The sequence below is a fragment of the Somniosus microcephalus genome, chromosome 8, assembly GCF_052327205.1.
Source record: "Somniosus microcephalus isolate GS21.2 chromosome 8, FLI_Smic_1.0, whole genome shotgun sequence".
NCBI lineage: Eukaryota > Metazoa > Chordata > Chondrichthyes > Squaliformes > Somniosidae > Somniosus > Somniosus microcephalus.
Genome location: NC_140994.1, coordinates 234,152,649 through 234,177,605, shown reverse-complemented (window position 1 = coordinate 234,177,605; position 24,957 = coordinate 234,152,649). Strand labels below are relative to the sequence as shown.

The window sequence follows — 24,957 nt, the reverse complement described above, 5'->3', positions numbered from 1 at the left end:
TGAGGTAGATGCAATTGGTACTTCGGTTTCATCACCAGGTGTATAGGATCGTGGTGTAGATTTGACGTTTTCCAGTGACTCTAGAATCTGGTCAGCATGGCATCTTACAATGCTCTCTCCAACGTCCACGGTATACATTAGAGGTCCTTGCCGTGTGCAGATCGTTCCTGGCTGCCATTTCTCTGTGCGGTAGTCCCGGGCCAAAACTGGTTGACCTATCTTGAAACTCCTGGTTGGCCTTTCATTCATATTCTGAAACTGCCTGTTCTCCACATCTCTTCTGATGTTTGGCTTAACCAAATCCAAGCGGCATCTTAGTCTTCGATTGAAGAACATCATGGCTGGAGTTTGGTTGGTAACCGCATGTGTCGCATTCCGGTAGGCAAACAAGTTATCCACCTTGTGTTGTAGGGGTATGTCTTCATTACACATTGCCTTGATAGCCTTCTTGAATGTTTGAACGAACCCCTCAGCCAATCCATTGGTGGCTGGATGATATGGGGCGGATGTGTAATGCTTAACACCATTGTTCTTTAAGAACCTCCGGAACTCTTCAGACACAAACTGTGGTCCATTGTCGGAGCAAATCTGTTCAGGCAGCCCATTTCTGGCGAATATGGTTCGTAAGACTGTGATAGTTTTTTCTGTGGTGGTTGAGGACATTTTTATTACCTCTGGCCACTTTGAATGTGCATCCACTGCAATTAAAAACATCGAGTCCATAAATGGACCAGCAAAATCAATGTGTACCCTTTGCCATGGAGATGAGGGCCACTCCCATGGATGTAGAGGGGCTTGTGGTGGGGCGTTTTGGACCTTCTGGCATCCTGTACAGCTCTTGGTCATCTCTTCGATTTCTCTATCGATTCCCGGCCACCACACAAACGCTCTGGCTAAGTTCTTTTTTACCCCTCCCAGATGACCCTCATTGAGCACTCCTTCAATTTGGGTGGAATTACTACTCTGGATCCACACATCAAGGTTCCTCGGCACACTGACAGCTGTTCTCTTCTCGGCGAGAATGCTGGCAACAGTGGTTCGCCATGTGCTGGCCATCCCTTCACCGTTAAATCATAGACCCTGGAGAGTGTCGGGTCATTTCGTGTTTCCTTTTCTATGTTTGCATTCGTCACAGGTAGACATTCGACTATGGTCGAGTGGAATATCTCCACAGGATCCACTGCAGGTACTTCTTCCACCATCGGCAACGGTAGGCGCGACAATCCATCAGCATTCCCATGCTGTTTAGTTCTTTTGTACTCGGTCATATTGGTGTGCCCCTAGGAAAAGGGACCACCTCTGTAGCCGTTGTGCTGTCATTATCGGGACGCCCTTCTTGGGGTTGAAAATGGAGACAAGAGGTTGATGATCAGTTAGTAGAGTAAATTTCTGTCCGTGCAGGTAGTGATTGAACTTCTTCACCCCCCACACCAGGCTGAGGGCCTCTCTGTCAATCTGGGCGTAGTTACGCTCGGCTGAAGTTAACGAGCGTGACGCAAAAGCTATCGGCCTCTCTGAACCATCAAGGAATTTATGTGACCGTACCGCTCCAACGCCGTAGGGAGACGCATCACACGCCAGTCTTATCGGTAGTGATGGGTTGTAGTGAGCCAATACTTCTCTTGAAGTGATCAGGCCTTTACTCTGAAAGGCCCGCTTACATTCATCGCTCCATTTCCATGCTACTCCAGTTTGTAGCAGGGCGTTCAGTGGGTGCAGAATTGTGGACAAATTTGGCAAAAACTTATGGTAGTAATTCACCAATCCGAGGAATGACCTCAGTTGCGACACATTTTCAGGCGCTGGAGCCTTAACTGCCGCTTCAATTTTGTCAGGGGACTTATGTAACCCCTCTTCATCAATCACGTGGCCACAATACGATATTTGTTTCTTTAAAAACTCGCACTTGGGGCGATTGGCTCGTAGCCCATGTTCTCTTAGTCTAGTGAGCACCTGCTCTAGGTTGGCAAGGTGGTCCCTCATTTTCACCTGTCACTAGGATGTCGTCCAAGTAACACTGAGTCCCCGGAATCCCTTGCAGGACTTGTTCCATCGCTCTTTGCCATATAGCCGGAGCTGATGCTACTCTGAATACCAGTCGATTATACTGGTAAAGACCTTTGTGAGTGTTTATCGTGAGATAGCTCCTAGAGGATTCTTCAACTTCCATCTGCAAATATGCTTGCGCTAGGTCAATTTTTGTAAAACGTTTCCCTCCAGATAGTGAGGCGAAAGTATCTTCTATCCTCGGAAGAGGATACTGTACTGTGTGAAGGACTGGGTTCACAGTCACCTTGAAGTCCCCACAGATGCGAACCTTCCTTGGCTCCTCAGACTTATTGTTTAACGTTTTCTTCATGACAGGAACGATGGGTGTCGTGCACTCGCTCCAGTCTACCTTAGATAACACGCCTGCATTCTCCAGCTCTGCCTCGACGGCTGGGCGAATTGCATACGGTACCGGTCTTGCTTTGAAAAACTTGGGAATTGCATTCTCTTTTTTTATCGAGGCGGTTACACCTTTAAGAGTTCCCAGTCCTTGTTGAAATACCTCTTTAGCATTAGCTAAGATTTTTGACATTCGTCCAGGTGTGACGTCGTCATCCTTTTTACCAGCCACAGTCGGTGCCTGAATGGAGTGCCAGTCTAAACTTATCTTTCTGATCCATTCACGTCCCAATAACGGTGGTCCACCATCTTGCAGTATGTACAGATACAATTTCTGTATTTCCTTGCCGTTGTATTCGACAGGCACCCTTGTTTTCCCTCTGGGGTATACTTTCTGCCCCGTTTTGGTCTTCAAGACAATGGATGTGTCTTTCAAGGGTATGTGTGAGAATAGCCGCTCGTAGTCTCGTCGATTCATGACGGTCAGGGCTGATCCTGTATCCAATTCCATTTTGACTTGGGACCCTGCTATCGTGGGGGTGACCCAAATGGTTCGGTGATCCTCTTTTGCGATTACGTTGTGTAGTTTGAGACAGCTTAGTCTCTTGTTCCCGGATTCACTATCGCTCTTCTGGTCTTCGGAACTACTGTCCGTCATCTTTTGTACTTTCCTGTACTTTTCCTTAGTAGTCTTTTTGTTGTCGTTAGTCTTCTTCCCGGACCTGCAAACTCGTGCAATGTGTCCCATCTTTCCGCATTGCCTGCATGTTTTGTCCTTGAACCAGCAGTCCTTCTGGTCATGGGTTGTTCTGCCGCAGCGATAACATTTTTCAAATCCCCGTGTCATTTCATGGGTGCTGTATTCCTGTGGCTTTTGCTGTATTTCCGCAGCTCCCCTTGCTGCTGCTTCGTACGATACTGCCACGCTGCAAGCCCTATCTAGCGTCAGCTCTTTCTCTGAGAGTAACCTCTTCTGGGTTCCTTCACTCAGGAGTCCACAGACAAATTTGTCCCGTAGGGTATCTGCCAGTCCTGCTCCGAACTGGCAGTGCTTTGATAGCTTGCGTAGTTCCGTAAGGTAATCAGCATTGCTCTCATCTTTATGCTGATTTCTCTTGTGGAATTTAAATCTTTCCGCTATCAGCAGCGGTGTAGGATTTAGGTGTTCCTGTAGGATATCAACAATTTCGTTAAAACTCTTCATCAGTTTGACTGGAGTGATCAGATTCCGCAATAGGCCGTACGTTCTTGCGCCCATTAATTAAGTTTAGTAGTACCGATGCCTTTTTCTCATCGGCTACTTCATTTGCCTTGAAATATACTTCGACTCTTTCCACATACGTGGTCCAGTCTTCTATTTCATTATCGAAGGCAGTGATATTGCCAGTCTTCGGCATCTTGGAGATCTAAGATGGCGCCTCCTGCGCTTTGCCTTCTTCCCCGATTGAACAAAATGGCGCCTCCTGCACTTTTCCTTCTTCCGCGCTGGATTAAGATGGCGCCTCCCGCGCTTTCTGCCTTTTCCGTTGCTGGCGTTTGTATGCCTTGATGGCGACGCCCTATGGTCTTCGCGCGCTTCCCCCCGCGCTGCTGCCAACGCCGCTCTCCGCGGTCCCCGTGGCAAACTGCAGCTCCTCGCGGCTTTCTGCGCTTCTAATTTCTTTTATTTTAACTACTGTTCCCGTCGTCAGAGCAGACCCTATGGGACACTTTCCTCCCTCTTCTCGGGTCTGTACGCTGCCCGGCTTCGTAGCACCGGCCGCGCCCTGTGTGCTCCACCCTCTCTCTCTCTCTCTCTCTCTCTCTCCCCTCTTCCCGACAACGCTGCTTGGCCCCGTTGAAAAGCCACCCGATTGGGCTCTAGCCCGCCGCAGCCCAGGAAGGATCAGTGTACTACCTGCCACCAGCCCGATTAGCTGGAACACCATAGACTGGAGAACCAAGCCCAGCTCTCGACAGCCTCTCCTGCAAATCTTCGAATTCGATGAATCAGAGGGCGGTTGCCCACGGTCGACGCCCGTTTCTTCTGTTTGTTTTTTTTTCTTTTTGGATTTCTTCCTTCTGGCTTCGACCTCTAATAACTTCGCTTCAGGGCTGGATCCCCGTGAGGTGGTGCAGAACTGTAGGTAAGTTCGGATCTGTTCGTCGCCAATGTAATGTCCGTGTGTAATTGAGACACGGACTGCAGGAGTTGGTTATAACAGGTGCTTACTGAATGGAGACAAAACTGGAACTACTATACAAAGTTACTACACAGGCTTATATACAGGGGTGGGCACTACTGGTACTGCAGTATACAGGGGCTGCAGAATATAGTTCCTTCTTCAAGGTACATACACTACACCCCTTTGTTTTAGATCTTTGATTTAATCTTGTATCTATGGTCTCTCATTTGAGATCCCTCATCCTTGCTCCCATCTACCACAACTTGCATTTATATACAAAAGCAAAACACTGCAGATGTTAGAAATCTGAAATAAAAACAGAAAATGCTGGAACTACGCAGCAGGTCAGGCAGCATCTGTAGAGAGAGAAACGGAGTTAACGTTTTAGGTCGATGACCCTTCGTCAGAACTGGAAAAAGTCGGAGATGTAACAGGTTTTTAAGCAAGTGTAGGGGCAGGGAGGGGGGGGCGGAGGGGAGGAAAGAACAAAAGGGAATCCACAAACAGTACTGCCCTGGTAGACCCATCGTTTCAGCCTGTTCTTGCCCCACGGAACTTAACTCTTCCTATCTCGACTTTTTTTTCTCCCCTTGTCCAGTCTCTTCTCACCGACATCCGCGACTCCTCCACCACTTGAACAGTTTCCTGGCCCCAACCGTCTCCTTTTCACTATGGACGTCCAATCCCTCTCCACCTCCATCCCCCACCAGGATGGCCTGAGGGTGCTCCGCTTCGTCCTTGAACAGAGGCCCAACCAGTCCCCTTCCAACACCACCCTCCTTCACCTGGCTCAACTTGTTCTCACATTGAACAACTTCTCCTTTGACTCACTCACTTCCTCCAAATTAAATGTGTTGCTGTGGGAACCCACATGGGTCCTAGCTATGCCTGCCTTTTCATGGGATATGTGGAACATTCTTTGTTCCAGTCCTACTTGGGTCCCCTCCCTCACCTCTTTTTCCGGTACATTGATGATTGTATTGGTGCCGTTTCCTGCTCTCGCCCTGAACTAGAAAATTTCATTCACTTTGCTTCCAATTCCACCCTTCCCTCACCTTCACATGGTCCATCTCCGACTCTTCCCTTCCCTTCCTCAACTTCTCTGTCTCCATCTCTGGGGATAGGCTATTAACAATCATTCACTATAAGCCCACTGACTCCCACAGCTACCTGGACTACACTTCCTCCCACCCCGCTTCCTGTAAGGACTCTATTCCATTCCCCCAGTTTCTCTGTCTCCGCCGCATCTGCTCTGACGATGCCACCTTCCATACTAGTGCTTCCGACATGTCTTCATTTTTCCTCAACTGAGGATTCCCCTCTACCGTGGTTGACACAGCCCTTGACCATGTCCATTCTATTGCCCGCACTTCTGCTCTCACCCCTTCCCCTCCCTTCCGGAACCACAATAGGGTTCCCCTTGTCCTCGCCTTTCACCCCACCAGCCTCCACATTCGACAGATCATCTTCCGCCACCTCCAGTGTGATCCAACCACCAAACACATCTTAATTCCCCTCACCTCCCATTTCAGCATTCCGAAGGGATCGCTCCCTCCGCGACACCCTGGTCCACACCTCCATCACCCCCAACTCCCCTTCACCCGGCACCTTCCCGTGCGAGTGCAGGAGATGCAATACCTGCCCTTTTACCTCCTCCCTTCCAGAGCCCCAAACACCCCTTCCAGGTGAAGCAGCAATTTCCTTGTACTACTTGCAATTTAGTATAGTGTATTCGCTGCTCACGATGCGGCCTCCTCTACAATGGGGAGACCAAACGCAGATTGGGTGACCGCTTTGCGGAACACCTCTGTTCAGCCCGTAAGGGTGGCCCCGAGCTTCTGGTGCCTGTCACTTTAATTCTCCGCTCCACTCCCACTCTGACCTCTCTATCCTTGGCCTCTTACGTTGAGCTTTATTGGAACAAGTGTAAGCCCAAGGAACAGCAGCACCTCTTTCGATTAGGCACTTTACAGCCTTCTGGACTCAACATAGGGTTCAATAATTCCAGACCATAACCTTTGCCCCCATCTTTTTTTTCCCCCTCTCTCACATGGCAGCTGTTAATCATCCTGCCATTGCCATTTACACTTCATCTAGAGCCATCTTTTGTTTCTTAACCTGTCCCAATAGCATCTCCTTTTGCTTTGCACCATCATCCCTTTTGTCTCTTAATCGCTCCTGCCTTCCACCCTATCACAGACATTCCCTTTTGTTCTTCCCTGCCTCTACACTTGCTTAAAAACCTGTCCCATCGCCAGCTTTTTCCAGTTCTGACAAAGGGTCATCAACCTGAAACGTTAACTCTGTTTCTCTCTCTACAGATGCTGCCTGACCTGCAGAGTATTTCCAGCATTTTCTGCATTTATATAGTGCCTTTAACTTCGTAAAAAGTCACAGGGTGCTTCACAGGAGCGTCATCAAACAATATTTCAAATCAAATCAACTTTTATTGTCATTGTTAGTGCACAAGTGCAGTACAACGAAATGTAGGCTTGCGGCTCCCGAGAGTGTCCATTTGGATTAAGACATTTAAACATTCAACATACATTTGGCTTGTAGTATATTAACATAACATAACCATAATAAAGTGCATTGGCAGATGTGCAGGCTTTAGAGTTTGTTTGTGGAGTTCAGTAGGATGACAGCCCTGGGAAAGAAGCTGTTCCTAAATCTGGTCGCACGGGTGTGAATGCATCTGCAGCGTCTCCCAGATGGCAGGAGGGCGAACAGACCGTGGCTGGGGTGGGCAGGGTCCTTGATGATGGACCGTGACCTCCGTAGACACCAGCCCCCCGGTTAGCGATGCCTCCCTTCCGGAGGGGCTTAACAACTTCTACGCTCGCTACAACAGGGAGCCGGCTACCAAAGCCTTGCCACCCCCGGAAGACCAGGTGCTCACAATCTGCCATGTAAAGAAATATTAGGCACATTACCAATAGCTTATTTTTTAAACCTATTCTATCGCCCCGTAATCTGTGCTTTTCTACTGGAAAAAAAATCCCAGGCAGCATCCCAGTGAAGTTGTAATGGACCCTTTCTAAAGCCTCAATATCCTTCCTACTGTGTAGAATCTAATAGTGTACCAAATTAGGTTTTATTAAGGTTTTATATAGGTTCGTAATTACCTCGGCTTTTATATTCTATGCTTCGTGATAAAACCGAGAATTCCATTAGTTTTTTTATGCCTTTATCAACCTGAGGTACTGCCTTTAATGTCCTGTGAACTTGTACTTCCAAATCCTTCGGCTCTTCCGCTGTGCTGAACCTACTTCCACTCGGTATAATTACTGCTTTTTTTAACCAAAATGTACTACCTCACACTTACTGCCTTTGAATTCCAACTGCCACTGTTTTAGCCCATTTCCCCCATCTGATCAATATCTCTGCAGCTTCCTTTGGTCTTCTAAAGGTTAACTATACCTCCTATTTTGATAGTGGTTTTTAACACCACTCCCTCTAGCCCTATATCTAAATCATTGATAAAATGGAACGAATGCAGTAGTAACCCAGCGCCTCAACTACTTGGCCAGTTTAGAACCCACTTTGGCAGGTGAATGAGGGCGATTAAAAAGAGTGGAGACATGTGAGGGAGCAGCCCAAGGATGCAGGGAAGAGAGAGCAGTCTCCTTGAGTGGAACCGGGGGGGGGGGGGGTTTAGAGGAGGAAGAAGAAACAGTGGTGTGAGAATGGGGATAGAGCGAGTGACCCCTATGTGGGATCCTAAAGGAGAAGGACCAGCATTGTGTGTTGGTCCCCAGGGGGCAGAAATATGGAATATTCCCATCTGTTGGATTTTCAGGGTGGGGAAAGAAGGCGAGTTGTGCCAGTCTGCTAGGACTTGAAGAGGTTGGCATAGAGAGTGAGCAACTCCAGTCCACAAGGGAGGAAGAGCCAAAGCTGTTGGGGAAGGACTCAGTCTGAATGCACTAGGTCTTTGAATGCTGGAAGCAGTCCCACGTGTGTCTTCAGGTGAGGTTAGGCTGGCTGCGAAAGAGCTGCCCCATTCAGCTTTGGCTCAGTCAGTCAGAAGGCTGTGGGATCAAGCCAGACTCGCTCTTGAGTATGTAATCTAGGCTGACACTTCATGGCAGTATTGAGGCAGTGTTGCGTTCTCAGAAGTGCCTCTTTCTTGGATGAGACGTAGTAAATGTATTGGCATTATTTGTAGAGGAGCAGGGAGTTCTCCCACTCTTGACCATCATTAGTCTCAACCAAACTTGCAGTAACTAATTGGTGGTGAAATATGTCGGGATGTCCTGAGGGTGTGGGACGTGTTATACAAATGCAGTTTCTTCCCTTGTATGCTGGGATTCCAATTTTATACTTTGGACAGTGGCGAGGAGACATTAATTTTAAAGCCCTCACAACGTGAAGGGGAGGGGTTAGGGGAGAAGTTTTGTGACAGAATTATTGGAGCATGAAGACTTAAGAGAATGGGTGAGGCAGAGACGATTGCATCTTTTGAGGGAATAGTTTTTTTTTGTGCTGTAAACGGCTATGATTCTGTGGAAACTAGAAGTGTAAAACATACACTATGTTCCCGGTAATCTTATACAGTTGGTTGCAGCAATAAAAATTAGATCTTTGTTTTATACCGCACCAGTATAAATGCAACACTGATAGTCTGATGAATACATAATTACAACAACTTGCATTTATATCCCCCCTTGAACATAATAAAACATCCCAAGGCGCTTCACAGGAGCGTTATCAAAAACAAAATTTGACACCGAGCCACATAAGGAGAAATTGGAGCAGGCTTGGTCAAAGAGGTAGGTTTTAAGGAGCGTCTTAAAGTAAAGAGGCGGAGAGGTTTATGGAGGAAATTCCAGAGCTAAGGGCCTTGGCAGCTGAAGACACTGCCAATAGTGGAGCGATTAAAATTGGGGATGTTCAAGAGGCCAGAATTTGCAGAGCGCAGAAATCACTGGTGGGTGGGGGGAATTTTAGGGCTGGAGGAGATTAGAGCTAAGGAGGGACGAGGCCATGGAGGGATTTGAAAACGATGAGAATTTTAAAATGGAGGTGTTTTTCCCCCCCCCCCCCCCACCCCTGGCCTCCAAATAAACTGGAAGCTGTACCTTTTACATATTCTATCATTGCAAATGATCCCAATTGCAATAATCTGTGCACTGGACTTTGTATATAGATTTGTACTACACTTTCAATCAACCCAGCAAGGCAGAAGAAAAAAATGCAATTTCAGAGCTTTTACTGGTTTATAATTAACCTAAGTACATATTTTCAGTGCATTTGAAGAAAGGAGCACTATGCATATGAAGCAGTACAATACAATAGTCAATCATAAAGGTCTTTTGTAAGAGAATCTGCTAATGAAGTGAGGGTAAAGCTTCTCAATTAAAATACTGTCGGTGAAGTGGCCTTTTTCTTGCCTCCTGCAGATTGCTTTGTTAACTATCTCCTCCTCCTATCAAGATTCAGAAACAATTGCTTCTTAGTACCAAACTTGACCTGCCATTAAGCATTTATCACTTGAGCCTCTCCAGTTCTATTTTGTAAGAATGCAGAGACTTAAGTGAGGTAATCATTCCCCCCTCCCATTCTGTGATGCCCTACAGTATATTCCAGAGAAATCCTGACGAGTGATTTGCTCTTGGGTCTCCAGGAGATGAGAAAAAGGGTGGCGATACCTTTCTCTTGGATTCTTTTCTCCACATCAAGAGATTAGAGAGAAAATGCTTGCATTCAATAGCACCTTTCATGACCTCTGGCTGCAAAGCACTTTGGGATGTCCAATGAAGTACTTTAGAAGTGCAGTCACTACTGTAGGAAGCGCAGCAGCCAATTTGTACACATTGAGGTCCCACAAACAGTAGTGAAATATCTGACCAGATCATCTGTTTTTCTGCTGTTGGTTGAGGGATAAATATTGGCTAGGACACCGGGGGAAAACTCTTCTTCAAATAGTGCCATGCGATCTTTTACATTTAGTTGTGAAGGTGCTGCGATTAAAAATTCATCTGAAAAAGGCACCTCCGATGAGCTCCTGCACTGAAGTGTCAACCTGGACTATGTGCTGAAGTGTCTGGAGTGGGGCTTGAACCCACGACTTTCTGACTAAGGCAAGAGTACTAATGTAAGGCTGTTTCTTCTATCTACCTTTAGTGGTAGCACTCTCGCATCTGAGTCATGAGGTTGTGGGTTCAAGTCCTACTGCAGAGACTTGAGCACATAGTCTAGACTGACACTTCAGTGCAGTACTGAGGGAGTGTTGTACTGTTGGAGGTGACGTCTTTCTGATGAGACGTTAAACTGAGGCCTTCTCCCCTTTCAGATGTATGTAAAAGATCTCCTGATGCTATTCGAAGAGGAGCAGAGGAGTTTTCAACGGTGTCCTGGTCAATATTTATCCCTCCGCCAACATAAGTAAAAGCAGATTATCTAGTGACTATGTTCATCATCTGAAATGCCAGAATGTGTCACGAGGGCCACTGTTGAAGCACCTGACATACTGTGTTTCAGTATCATGTACGTTGCGTTACTCTGCTTCAAAAAATTGTAAGTGTGCTATTATTCTTGGTTCACCTAGTTTTTCTGTCGCCTCAAATCCCTTTGCCTCTGTCTTTCTCCCCCTCCCTTCATGACCAACCTAGAAGCTAACAGATTCAAAAGTGTGTGCCTCGTGAAAATTTCCACTCAATTTACCAATAACCAATCGATGGATTGTTGAGTTTTCTATGATAATTGTCCTGAAAAGGAAAAGGACAAAGAAAAATGGTGGGAAAAGAGAGACAAATGACATTTTAATTTTTCCCCTACGTGTTTTTAGTAGGATGATATGAAATGAATGACCTGGTGTGTTGGAAGCAGGGAACAGAGGACGCGTGTGGTCAAATAACATAGAATTGTTGTCGTCTTTTATTCAGCAGATGCTATTTACTGGACACTGCACTAGGCACGAGCCATATCAAACTTGTGTCAAACTTTGAAAAGTGTGTACTACAGGAAACTTTTTTTTATCCGGCACGGACGGGACCGACGTGCCGGTTCATCAAAAATTCCGGATAACCGAAAGCTATAGTAAAAGATACGGAGCTGAGAGCTCCGTATAAAGCAACAAACCCTGTTGGTTCAAAACAATGGCCACAAGTTGCAAGCGTCTCTGTAGCTTAGCAACAGCTGCAGCCACACCCTTGCACAGCAACACATGGAGGAAGGCAAGTAATAAAAGTTACCTGAACCTACTCCTGAATTTTGCCAGTTAACTGACATTTCCAGTTATTTAGGTGCCGGTTAATCGAAAGTTTCCTGTACTACTCAATAGGTTACATATGGTTGCATTTTAGTTTAGCAAATGGTTCTTAATCTTTTGTATCTTCTTTATCTTAAGGAATGGATGCCCCATATGATGGAGCAGAGATAACACTGGTAACAGAAGAAATCGAAGGCTGCTACAGCTGCACAAAAAGCTTTCCACCCAAAAAGAAAAAGAAATGGAGAGATCAAAGTGAGGATGGAGGTAAAAAAGGCAAAAAACCCAGGTAACTGAATACTTTATCATCCAAAAGGTACCATTCATCTGAAATCTCACATCCTAAATATTCTAGTTCTGTCTAATGGTGATGTGTCTTTATCATCCCGTTTCTGTGTTTAATGTGTTAAATCTGTTGAATGGTGGCAGTCTAGGTGCAGATATTCTGTGCAGCACTCCCTGCACATAGAATTCTGTTGATGTATTCACCTGGATGGGTAGAATTCTTTAAAGACATGCACAACATGCTCCATAGATTAATGTTATCATGTGAAGCTTTCTCTTTTCATTGTCATTATTGTCATATAACAGTACCTACATCAAAGATTTGTTTTGTTCCAATGCCAGCCTGGTTCCAAACATAGTTAACTTTAGTTTGATCCATTTAAGCATCAGCATCGCAGTAAGGTTCCTGTTGGAGTTGCGTCTTTCAAAATGATATGTTGTACCATAGGGGTATACCCTCCACCCATTTTAATGTTGCTTCTTAACACTGAACATGTATTGAAATTTAGATTGATGCAGAAATCATTCTAATCTGAGATAATGCTAAATCTAAACAAAATTACAGTATTGATTGGGCCACAATTAGGATATTGTCTAGCTTTTGATGCCCTACTTTCAGAAGGATGTCAAGGTCTTGGAGAGGCTAATGAAAAGATTTATGAAGATTGTATCAAGGATGAGATGCTTGAGTTGAGGAGAGACTAGGTCATCTGGGGCAACCTTGACTGGAACAGAAACAGGTGGCGAGATCTGATGACTTCTTCAAAATTGAGGAATTTTGATGAGGTAAATAGAGTAATTAGTCGGTAACTAGAGGACATAAATGTAAGGATCGTCAAGAACAAAATGAGAGGTTAGGAGAATTTTGGTTTTTACACAGAGCATTGTTACAACATGGAATGCTCTAGCAGAAACTAGCAGGAGTAGAATCCATAATAGCTTCTAAAAGAGAAGTGGATAAATATTAGAAAAATGAATTCATGGGAAAAGGCAGAAGAATGGGAGTAGGTGTATAGCTCTTTCAGAGAGCTGGCACAGTTGTGATGGGCTGAATGGCAGCAGCCTCACTCTAAAACTGTGATTCTATGACTTCTGGAGCCGTCTATCTGCAATAGTTACAGGCAGACTGTCCTTGGACACTGTTGAGTATGGTGCTGCCAAATTTGGTCTGAACTTGCAAAGCTCTGGGAAATATTTACATTTCCCACTTGGGTTATCATGGATGTGATCAATCTGGAATATGTTCCATGGCACAGAAATGGGACATTTCATATAGTTTTAAAAGCAGGAATGAAGTTACTTCAATTTTTTTTAAAAAGCTCTTTCTGAATTTGTGACCACTATAAACTGCTTAATTGTACAGTGGATTCTTTTTTGAAATAGTCATGCCTTACTTTACTGAAGTTAATCATCTGTGCAGTTCCCAGCCACAACATTGTCTTGAGTAGAAATGTGAAGTGATACATTTTGGGAGGAAGACTGAGAGGAGGAAGTATACACTAAAGGCAAAACTTTAAAAGGAGTAGAGGAGCCAAGAGACTTAGGAATTCAAATAGGCAAATCTTTAAAAGTGGAAAGACAGCTTGATGGGCTGTAAACATAAAAAGCATATGTGATCCTAGCGATATAAAATATAACCGCAAAGAGGCAATGCTAAACCTACACAAATCATTTAGGCTACAGTTTAAATATGTCTTATTTTAGGAAGGATGTCAAGCCCCTGGAGAGGGTGCAAAAGAGACTCCTTAAGATGACGTCCGGGATGAGAAGCGTTAATTATGAGGAGAGACAATGGAAACAGCGGCTCTTGTCATTAGAACAGATAAGGTTAAGGGGCGATCGGATCGAAGTGTTCTTAAGTGTGAAGGGTTTTACTATTCGAGGGGGGGAAAAAACTATTTTCACCAGTTGATGAGTCGCTAACTAGAGAGTATAAGTTTAAGATCATCAAAAGAAAAAAGGCCGAGGTTAGGATAATTTTTTTACGTTGGGATGTGGAATAACCTACCAGAAACATTGGTGAAAATGGAATCTATAATAACTTTTAAAGGGAAATGGATAAACATTTAAAATATAAAAGGATATGGGGGAAAGGCAGAGGAATGGGACTGAGTGGATAGCTCTTTCAGAGAGCCAGCACAGGCATGATGGATGGCTTAATTCTATGCTGTAAAATTCCATGATTCACAAACTTGGAGTGATATATATCATTATTCTGTTTGAAGAACTAGGAATGCAAGTCGAATTTTAAAGTACTTTTTGATTTGATAGTCATGTAGCTTGTTTTTTGAAGCTGACCATTTGGAACATGTATTTAAATAAAACCCTAATCATATTTTAATACGAAAACTTTGTTGCCCTGGCACCAAAACGTCATCTTTATTTAGAAGTCTTGTGGCTATTATGATCTCTTGGCAAACTTATCCAGTAAGAAGCTGGGCCTTCGAAACCAGAACAGTCCCAAGGTCAATCCCTTGTCTGCTGATTAAGCAAACTTCAACTGAGACAGGGGTAAGTTTGCTACAATTAGAGGGGAAACAAAGCCAAGATACACCAGAAAAAGGCATTTTGACCCATGAAAGAAAATTTCTTTAAAAATACATCTATATTTTTGATAAGTGGTTTTGGTTTAAATTTAGTATTTTAAAAATTTGATTTTGTTTCAAAATCCTTTCACTTGTGGGATAACTTGATTGTGGGTGTATCTGACATTCTCCCACTGAAATGACAGAACAATTTTTCCAAATTTCTCTTTTTTTGTTGATACTGAGATATGTTTGTGTGGGAGCTACATGCAAGGTAGTGCTTTAAAATGTATTTTTTGTCTGTTTCAGGCCAGCATATCTATTGTATTATTACGATACTCATTTAAAAGTGCAACAAGACTTTCCTAATTTGCCCCGGTCCGAGATAAACAAGAAAATCAGTGAAAGCTGGAGGCGGCTCAGTGTTGCTGAAAAGAGTATTTACCTTGAAAAGGCAAAGCTGGAAAAAGAAGGAATAGATCCGGTAAAAGCTTTTTCTTGCCTACAATAGATAGATGTGCAGGTTCAAATATTTTTCAGCCCTTAATTTCTTTTATAAGATCCCCTTTTAAACCTTTGCTCTCCCCTAAGAAGACAGGCAATCACTCAGCACCCAGTGGTGCTACAAAGTGTGTAAGAGTAATCTGGAATAACTAGCCTTTTTTATATTTTCTCTTTCATGGGCATATGAAGCAGTTAATGTGACGGTGGGGGAATGTGGGAAGAGAAGGATACAAGTAAATGGCCAGAGACAGCCTGGTTATTGATCAAAACCTCTAGTGGAGAGGTTGCAAGTGATAATGAGATTGACGGGGTGGCTGTGGTTCGGGGAGTTTTTATGGAGGATGAGGTATGAAAGATGGGAGGGTAAAGAAATCAGGAGGGAGACTAAGGGTATTTAAGTGTACTTTGAAGTCACCAAGGAGAACGAGTGTCCAGGTGCAGAGGCTAAAGGAGGAGATCTCCGAGAGGAACTTGGCATTGACCTTGAGGGCAGGAAGCAACAAAGATATTAAATGAGAGGCATGTAGAATGGAAGACCTCTGGTCTGTACAGCTCAGCAACACATAGATGCACTTGCCTGCTGAGTATAGGAGTACTCTGAAATTGCAATTTTGTTAGCTTCCATCTCTAGCAACAATAGGGCTTTTTCAACTTGATTTAAAGAGTTGTGGTGTTAACTCCAGCTACCCATCTTCAGTCACTTGACCTTGCAATAAATTGAAACAATTTAATATTATTTGGCTCAAAGCCACTAATTTAGAGACTGTAGCATGTACTGGATCATATTTATCTGTAACTGGAAATTATTTCTAGATTCAATGTGCAGTGATTTATTTCAATCGTTTATCTTTGTGCTGATGTCATCGTGCGTCAGCAACACAAAGCACTGGATGTCTCCATTTGCACTAAAACAACGCTGTCAACGAAAAGATAAATCTGAACATGGCTACCCTTCCTAAAATAAGCTGTACCTAATTAAAGGAAAAAAATAACATTCTAGCGTTCTCAAGACTGTAGCCTCGGGTTGAGATGACTATACAGGAAACTTTCGATTAACCGGCCACTAAATAACCGGAAATGTCGGTTAACCGGCAAAATTCAGGAGTCGGTTCAGATAACTTTTTTTTACTTTTAGTTACTTTTTTTTACTCATTTCTGGCTGTGCAAGCGTCTAACTGAAGCTGTTGCTAAGCTACAGAGACGCTTGCAAGCTGTGCTGATTGTTTTGAAGCTGTAGGGTTTGTTGCTTTAGACGGAGCGCTGAGCTCCGTATCTTTTAACTATAGCGCTCGATTCTCCGGCATTGTTGATAGACCGGCACCAGTTCGGTCCCGTCCGTGCCGGATACCAGAAAGTTTCCTGTAATACGTTATTTAGCCTTTGCTCTCACCTGGGCCCCTCAATCTGATGCTTGCCTGACAAGCATTTGCGCTCATATTTATCTATTGCACTCTCAAACATGCTATTGACGTTAGTACAATCCATAATTTCCAGCAAAAATGGAAACTTTGCCTCTTTCTATATTGGTTTTTGGTTTTAACCAAACTGCTGTGTAAATGAGTTGTGCTCACATTGTGGTTCTTTTTCCTCTCTACAGAATGATAAGCTAATCAGTGCATCGACTGGTGTCCCTCCTGCCGATATTCCAGGATTCCGCAAAATTCTTCCTCGTTCCAGTTATATTATAATTCCCACTTCTAATTTACCTGGAGATGGAAATGGCCAGCAGCTGGCTCAGTCTCCCACACAGAGAGGAGGTGAAAGCAATCCCACCTGGCAGACTCTTACCCACGACACTATACAAAGCCTCTTTACAGTTAGCAGCACACTTACGGACTCTGGTCACATTGACAATACCGAGGAGAGCATTGCTATTGATGGAATTACAGATGAAGCCACTGCTTTCATTCACACCGAAACAATGCAGGAGATTGTTACATCAGAGCTGCTGTCTCAATTTTCCAATTCTGGAGATGATAAAGTGGTAGGAGAACTTGGCACCAATGAGACTTCTTTGGAATTAACTCATCCCTACGACTCCCCTTGTGTTGTCATCGAAGGGACGTTGATAAGCACAAGCGGCGATGTTTCAGACAGTGTAGCCAGCTGCACCAACCAGCACACAGTGGAGGCTAGTCCTGTGATAGCAGTATTATCAAATCAGAGCAAGCCAACTGGAAGTCTCACTTCTCACAAAGCTGTAGGACAGACTATTCGTATTAATAGCAATCAGGTAGGAGACTGTGAATGTGCTTCCTCACCCCTCGCATCTCAAAATAGTACATTGAGGTTACTAACATGTTTTTGGGTTGAAGGTGAGCCATAGGTATTAAGGACCAAGCACAATTCATTTCTTTCACAATCCACCTAAGGTATAAAATTATAACTAATTTTGAGATCTTTCCTAAGGCTAAAAGTTTATTATTCAAGTGTCCTTTCCTTATCACAGAATCACAGAAACCCCACAGTGCAGATAGAGGCCATTTCGGCCCATCGAGCCTGCACCGACACATATCCCACCCGATCCCCGTAACCCCTACACCAACACATATCCCACCCTATCCCCGTAACCCCACGTATTTAATCCCCCTAACACTAAGGGTCAATTTATCATAGCCAATCAACCTAACCCGCACATCTTTGGACTGTGGGAGGAAACCGGAGCACCCGGAGGAAACCCACGCAAACACGGGGAGAATGTGCAAACTCCACACAGACAGTCACCCGAGGCCGGATTCGAACCCGGGTCCCTGGCGCTGTGAGGCAACAGTGCTAACCACTATGCCACCGTGCTGCCCTTTGTCTTTGTCCCAAAGTCAGCCTGTCTATATTAAAAAAGAAAATGGATCAGTTTTTACACATGCTTCTCTGCACCCCCTCCCCCGTCTGCTCCTTGTCCATTTATAGTTCCAGGGGTTGGCCATGGCTCAGTGTTAGCACTTTACCTCTGAATCAGAAGTTTGAGTGCAAGCCCCATACCAGAGACTTGAGCACATAATCTAGGCTGGCACTCTCGTGCACAACTGAGGGGGTGCTACACTGTCAGATGAGACATTAAACCGAGACCCCATTTGCTCTTGTGTGGATGTAAAAGATTCCATGGCGCTATTTTAAGAAGAGCAGGGAAGTTCTCCCTCAACCATCACCACTGTAAACAGATTGTTAATTGTATGGGTTCTTTAATGTTGTAACTGCATGGCACGCTTTTGCCTAGTCAGAGCAGTATATGTGCTCAATAGGCTATTTTTGTTACTGTCTTCCCCCATTGCTATGTATCCAGGTGAACTGTGTGAAAGCTATGCTGGCCAGCGAACACACTGCGGTGGCTCTCCCTGTCCCTGAGGGGAGTATATCTGCTTTACTTTTAATTTGCAATAGCTGCTGTCTGGGTTCTTTTGTGGAGCCCTTCAGATAAAGGTTTTTATGAAATTTGAAAGAACATTTAAAATACGACATTGCAATTGTCCCTCACCAAGCACATCCCGAGTTTATTGGCCAGGTTGATTTGTGCCCAGAGCTCTGCCCATGTTGCTATGTTTCCAGTTGTGCAACAAAGCTGTAGGGTGACCCCTCTTCCATTTCATTTCCTAATCCAGAGCTTTGAGCATATAATCTCAGCTGACACTACAGTACAGTACTGAGAGAATGCTACACTGTCTGAGGTGCCTTTTTTTTGGATGAGACGTTAAACCGAGGCCCCAGCTGCCTCCTCAGATGGACGTAACAATCCCATGGCACTATTCGAAGAAGAGCAGGGGTGTTCTCACTGGTGTCCTGGTTGATATTTATCCCTCAACACCCTCCCAAAAAAAAAAAAAAAAAATCATCTGGTCATTATCACATTGGTGTTTGTGGGACCTTGCTGTGCACAAATTGGCTGCCACATTTCCCTACATTACAACGGTGACTAGACTTCAAATGTACTTCATTGGCTGTAAAGCGCTTTGGGATGTCCTGAGGTCATGAAAGACGCGATATAAATGCAACTTTGTTTGTTTGTAATGGTAATCACCTTACCTTTAGTCTAACTCCCTACTACATTCATGGCTGAGGGCTGAGATTGGAAACTATAGGTGGAATTACCTGACCTCATTCCAGGTCTCTGGTCCTAATAACATTAATGTTTACTGATGATTCAGCATTCAGAATTTCTGTCACCAGTAAAGGTCCTGTCCAGGACATTGGCCAACCTTTGAACCTGAACCAAAAATTATTTTTAAAATTTCAAAATTTTCTTCTACCTGCCGTACTAGAACATATATTTATCTGTGCAGAAAATTGAGCCTCAGTTTATTATTGCAGTAAATTGAGCCGAGAGACGTGCATGTGTTGCATTTTGTGATATCTGTACAGCATATGTTGACGACATCACTGATGTGATGTACTTGCATTGCTGGACCAGATTTTAGATAGGGAAATGATGGGGAATTTAAAGGTTTTTGAGGCAAATTCAGGAGAAATTTAAAAAAAAAATTGATTTGCAAACACAAAAAGCATGAATTTATGATGCAGATTAGTAAAAATCTAATGTTAATGATCCTTATTTCTATGCTGTTACAATGAAATTGATGGCCTGAATGGGTTTTCTCCATTAGGACTTGGGAAAAAATGTTACAGCATCAACCACCCAGTTCTTAATGTTACCATCGCCAGCAGCTCCAGCAAAAAAGGTGGGACGGAACTTGAATAATATTACAGCTTGGTTAGACTATATTTGAATATAAGTATGGAACAAGCCTTGGCAGGTCATCCTATTGCACGTTTCAAAGTACAATTTCTCTCTTGGCGGCAGTCTCCCTGTAAGTGTATCTTGTCCCTTTATTAGTAGGAAGCTGTAATACTTGAATAATCTGCCCTTGCAGATCGCATGACCTGGAAGCTTAGCAATGACTCTATTTGCAGTCATGTCTTTACTGGATTAAACATCACCTTGTGACACACTATCACACTCACTTAATTGATATTACTGTCAGACTGGGCTATTAATTTGTTGTATATTCATAGGGAACATATAAATACAAAATGCAAATATAACTAGAAAATGCTATAATGAGCTAAGTTCCCTTGGTAACTTACATAGAGTATACAGCACAGAAACAGGCCATTCGGCCCGACTAATCTGTGCTGGTGTTGACACTCCACACGAGTCTCCTCCCATTCCATCTACCTCATCTCCGCCTTTCAGCATATCTTTCTATTCCCTTTTCTCTCATGTACTCGTCCAGTTTCCTTTTGAAAGTATCTAAGCTATTTGTCCCAACCACTTCCTGTGGCAGCAAATGCCACATTCTAACCAATGTCTCCATGCTGAATTTCACTTTCATCTGCTCCTAGTACCTTCAGTATTAATGTATTAATTTAAATTCTAACATGAAGTACGTACAGTAATGTAAACCTAACATTTAAAGTCCTCTGTCTAAACCTATACCAGAACCAAAAAAAAACAATTACATTGAAACAAATCCAAGTTTTAACCTGCTGGGCACAGCTATTCTGGGAAATCTCAATCATTTGCTATTCCTGGGAAAAAGTAAATAATAACAATCCAAGTTTACTTTTACATTTCCCTGTAATTGTTACCAAAATCAGTATTGTCACGATGTGTTTAACATTGGTTCAGTAAACTAGGCAGAAAAATACATATTTAAGTAAATATATATTAATGTGCCGATCCTAAGTAAAAACTTTCTTTAAAAAACAACTTTGAGACAGCAGGACTGAGGCATCCAGTCATCCAGCACAGTTATGTTAACCCATTTTTTCTGAATTTTGAAATATTTCTTTCATCTTGTCCATAGTGGGTTGCTGTAAATGTTGCCAAACTAATAACTGTGTTTGAAATCCTTTTGTTTTGTGCAGTCCATCTTTGCCCAGAAGACAACCTATACACGAAGAGGCCGTGGCAGTTGTCCAAATTCAAGCTGTTTCTTTACCTATGTCACAAGGCACAAGCCCCCACAGTGTCCAAATTGTGGGAAGTGGCTGGGAGGGAAATGGATTCCAAAGGTAAATTGATAACCTATTTGACTGGTTAAATCTAGTTTTGCTCCCAGCACACAGCCATCAGGAACACCTGGGAGAATGAAAAACTTGACTTCAGTTAAAATGGCCATCCTTGAAGCTGGGCCTCAGGCGATCCTTTTGTAAACCAGAAATTTCTGTGTATAGGTTGAAGTTAGATTAATTTATTGTTTGGACTATGAGGTGGTTTTCTAACTGGTTTGCCACATGTTTCACTTGTATTTTGTTGATCCATCAGGAATTTCTCTCTAGTTCAGAGCATTCACTTTGGGCGGTTACACAGTTTGCTTGAACAACTTTCCTTTGAGGAAGAGCCACGCTCCCTTGTGGTTCCTCTATGTGGTTGTTAGTTGAGCTTGAGAGCTCACCAGTGGGGGAAAAACACCCCTTAGAGCATTTATACTCCTGTCATACCACCCTTCTAAAAGGAGCTTTGAGATGAAACCTATCCATAGTTTAAGTAAATTGCATTTTTTGAGAAATCCTTTTTTTTTTGTATGTGGACCAACTGAGTTTTGATTTGTTTGTAACAGGGCAAGGAATTGCAGGTATTAAACGTACACGTGGAATGTAATCAAGAGAAGCAAAACAAGGTACGTTGTAACGCCAGGATCTCTGGCATACTTAGCGTCCTGTTTCTCAAATGTTTTTGTTTCCTACCAAAATTGTTTGCATGACATGTGGTTCTTTCAAATTCAGGAATTTGTAACTAGCAACTGAAACCGTTCAGTTTTCAAAATCCACACACACACATTAGTGAAAGTGTTTTTCTATATAGATCACTCGTGGCAATGGGTGGGGTTATAAGATTGAACTAAATAAAAGTACTGGGTTGAAGAATTTTCCTTCCTTTAAAGGATTTGGGAATTGAACTAAGAAATACTTCACCAAGCCTCCAAATGGAGACCCCTTCTAATGTTGAGCCCCCCATTAAAAAGGGAAGTCATGCTCTCAGAACTCTCCCCTTAAATTTAAATAGTTGCAAAGAATCATGACTAGTTTTAATATCCATTAGTTTTTCAGTATTTCAGTGACGAAGAGGGGCTGCCTGAAAATTAGATTTCTCTGGTTTTGCATAAAGCACGCCAATTAGCTTTGCGTTCCAAGAAGTTCTGTGGTCTCGGTGTCCAATGCAGTTAAATGGAATATGCTCTACTAGGTTAAAGCTAATAAATATGGTTAAAATGACTGGACTGTTTCTTAGAGTTGTAACAGCATGTATGGCTAGTGCATTTTTTTTTCATTCTGTAATTTGTTAGTATTTTTAGGTGATCATAACTACCCAGGTTATTAACAACTTAGATGATGGGATAGAAAGCTACAAATCCAAGTTTGCCGATGACACAAAGATAGGCGGCATTGTAAGCAGTGTAGATGGAAGCATAAAATTACAAAAATATTAATAGATTAAGTGAATGGGCAAAACTGGCAAATAGATTTCATTGCAAGAAAATGTGAGGTTATCCACTTTGGCCCTAAAAAGGATAGAGCAGAGTACTTTCTAAATGGTGAAAAGCTAGAAACAGTGGAGGTCCAGAGAGACTTGAGGGTTCATGTAGGTAGATCATTAAAATGTAATGGACAGGTACAGAAAATAATCAGAAAGGCTAATGGAATGCTGGCCTTTATATCTAGAGCACTAGAACACAAGAGGGTAGAAGTTATGCTGCAGCTATACAAAGCCCTGGTTAGACCACACCTGGAGTACTGTGAGCAGTCCTGGGCACCACACCTTAGGAAGGATATATTGACCTTGGAGGGAGTGCAGCGTAGGTTTACCAGAATGAGACCGGGACTCCAAGGGTTAAATTACGAGGAGCGATTACACAAACTAGGGTTGTATTCCCTGGAATTTAGAAGGTTAAGGGATGATTTGATCGAAGTTTTCAGGATATTATGGAGAACTTAAGGGTAGATATAGAGAAACAATTTTTGCTGGTTGGGGAGTCTAGGACCAGGGGGCAGAGTCTAAAAATAGAGCCAGGCCTTTCAGGAGTGAAATTAGGAAACACTTCTACACGCAAAAGGTGGTAGAAGTTTGGAACTCTTTTCCGCAAATGGCAATTGATGCTATGTCAGTTATTAATTTAAAATCTGAGATTGATAGATTTTTGTTGGCCAAAGGTATTAAGGGATATGGGGCAAAGGCGGGTATATGGAGTTAGGTCACAGATCAGCCATGATCTCATTGAATGTCGGAATAGACTTGAGGGGCTAAATGGCCTGCTCCTGTTCCTAGGTAGAATGATTTACCGAAAGCTCATATTACAGACTGGACTCCTATTTTGGCTTACCGCATATTCTATTCTAAATAAATTGAACAGAATTCTTTATTTCTATACTGTCTATTATTGCAAAATTTCCCAGTATTTTGCTTTTCTAGAAGAAGCAAACATATATGTATAGTACTGAATAGATTTTGCTTGGCAAGCTCTCCTAGCTTATTTCCTCTGTAAATGGACAGGAAACAGCAGATGTGTCTGTAGGCACAAAGGACACAACCCAGTCCAGTTTGGAAAGTTCACAGGCGGTAACGCAGCTTCTAAGTGTAGCTTCAGAAGATCAAAGGGAGGAGGAGCAGCAACCGATGCAGACTAATTGGCAGCAAACTGTACACGTTGAGTCCAACGAGCTAGCTGCAGCAGTGCCCACTGTAAAGACTGAGGAACAGGCCCTTCCAATACAGCTTTGCAGCACAGCATTGGCCGGTGAGCATACAGTGGAAGCACAGTCTGAAGGTGTCGTAAAGGAGCCGGAGGTTCTGAACCACCAAACATCAGAAACAAGTAACAGCACATTCAGTAGCTCCCATGGAGTTAAGATTACAAGACCGGGATCAAGGTCAGTTTTTTGCCAAATACATTTAATACATTTCTGAACTTGGTTGTAACCGACAATGGTGGAAAATGATATCTGAATAAGTTCTAGGCTTAATAATTTTGAGAGAGTGTAATAATTTGCCAAAGATAACAAATAAAGCCAGTTGAAATGTTAGCCTTGTTTCTGTTGCTAAAGGAAGCTCCACTATCACCAGCTCACAGAAGACTTCCGGCAAAAGAAACAAAGCAAATAACATAGCATGTGCATTGACGGTTTCCGACCAAAAGCATTGAATAGTGTCGCTTTATAACTTGACATTTGCAGAATGGACTTCATTATAACCAATGAATAATGTCAGTACTGACACAAGCAGCTTATGCTTGCATAAACCATGGTCCCTGATTTGTACATATATAAATGTTAACATTTGACTGAATTGTATACATTTTTTGCTTTGTTTTCCACTGATTTGAGGATTTGCATTTTTGAAAATGTAACTAGATGATGTAATAACAGATTTGGAAAGGAAAGTAGTTAATGGTCACTTTAAACTCTCTCTTCCTCCTCACTGCTGGTAAGGTCAAACTCAAGCTGGAGTATGAATCCACAATCAGCCCTCTGGTAATTCACTTGAGTGGCTGCCCTTCACATATGAATCCACTCTTCACGTGTGAACCTAGACAATAACTGGTTGGCAAGGTATTCAACAGTGGGGAAAGCACCACAGCAGCGCACACGCCTCTGTTGACTTGATAAACACTGGCATATTTGCCAACAGGAGTACCTGGGCAAAGATTAGGATTGAGAATATTTTCATGGTCCAACAACATAGAAACCAGCCATAAAATGCTTGATCATCATATTTTTATCCTCAACTTTGAATGACCATTTCGAACCAGGCATTTATGCAGCCCCTTTTTAAAGGAATGAGTCAATATAGCAATAAGTGCTTTTGGTGGGAGTCAGTTCATCAGAGCCAGTTTTCAAGACCATTCTAAACGGAGATTGTTCCTCAATCTCTTATTCTCCAAGAGTT

The 24,957-nt window shown here is 43.2% G+C and overlaps 1 protein-coding gene across 4 annotated transcripts in view; it reads left to right on the top strand.

Moving 5' to 3' along the window:
* Window positions 1–24,957, top strand: part of hmgxb3 (HMG box domain containing 3) — a 61,642-nt gene that overhangs the window by 2,352 nt on the left and 34,333 nt on the right. For 3 of the 4 annotated variants that reach the window (XM_085995785.1, XM_085995786.1, XM_085995788.1), the window contains exons 2-8: window positions 11,905–12,055; window positions 14,886–15,060; window positions 16,678–17,313; window positions 19,676–19,750; window positions 20,940–21,086; window positions 21,635–21,694; window positions 23,566–23,942. In XM_085995785.1, coding sequence (XP_085851911.1) covers window positions 11,907–12,055; window positions 14,886–15,060; window positions 16,678–17,313; window positions 19,676–19,750; window positions 20,940–21,086; window positions 21,635–21,694; window positions 23,566–23,942 — 1,619 coding nt within the window. In that variant the 5' untranslated portion in view covers window positions 11,905–11,906. Of the gene's footprint in view, window positions 1–11,904; window positions 12,056–12,816; window positions 12,838–14,885; window positions 15,061–16,677; window positions 17,314–19,675; window positions 19,751–20,939; window positions 21,087–21,634; window positions 21,695–23,565; window positions 23,943–24,957 lie in introns of those variants that run through there. The other variant, XM_085995787.1, reaches the window with a different exon arrangement.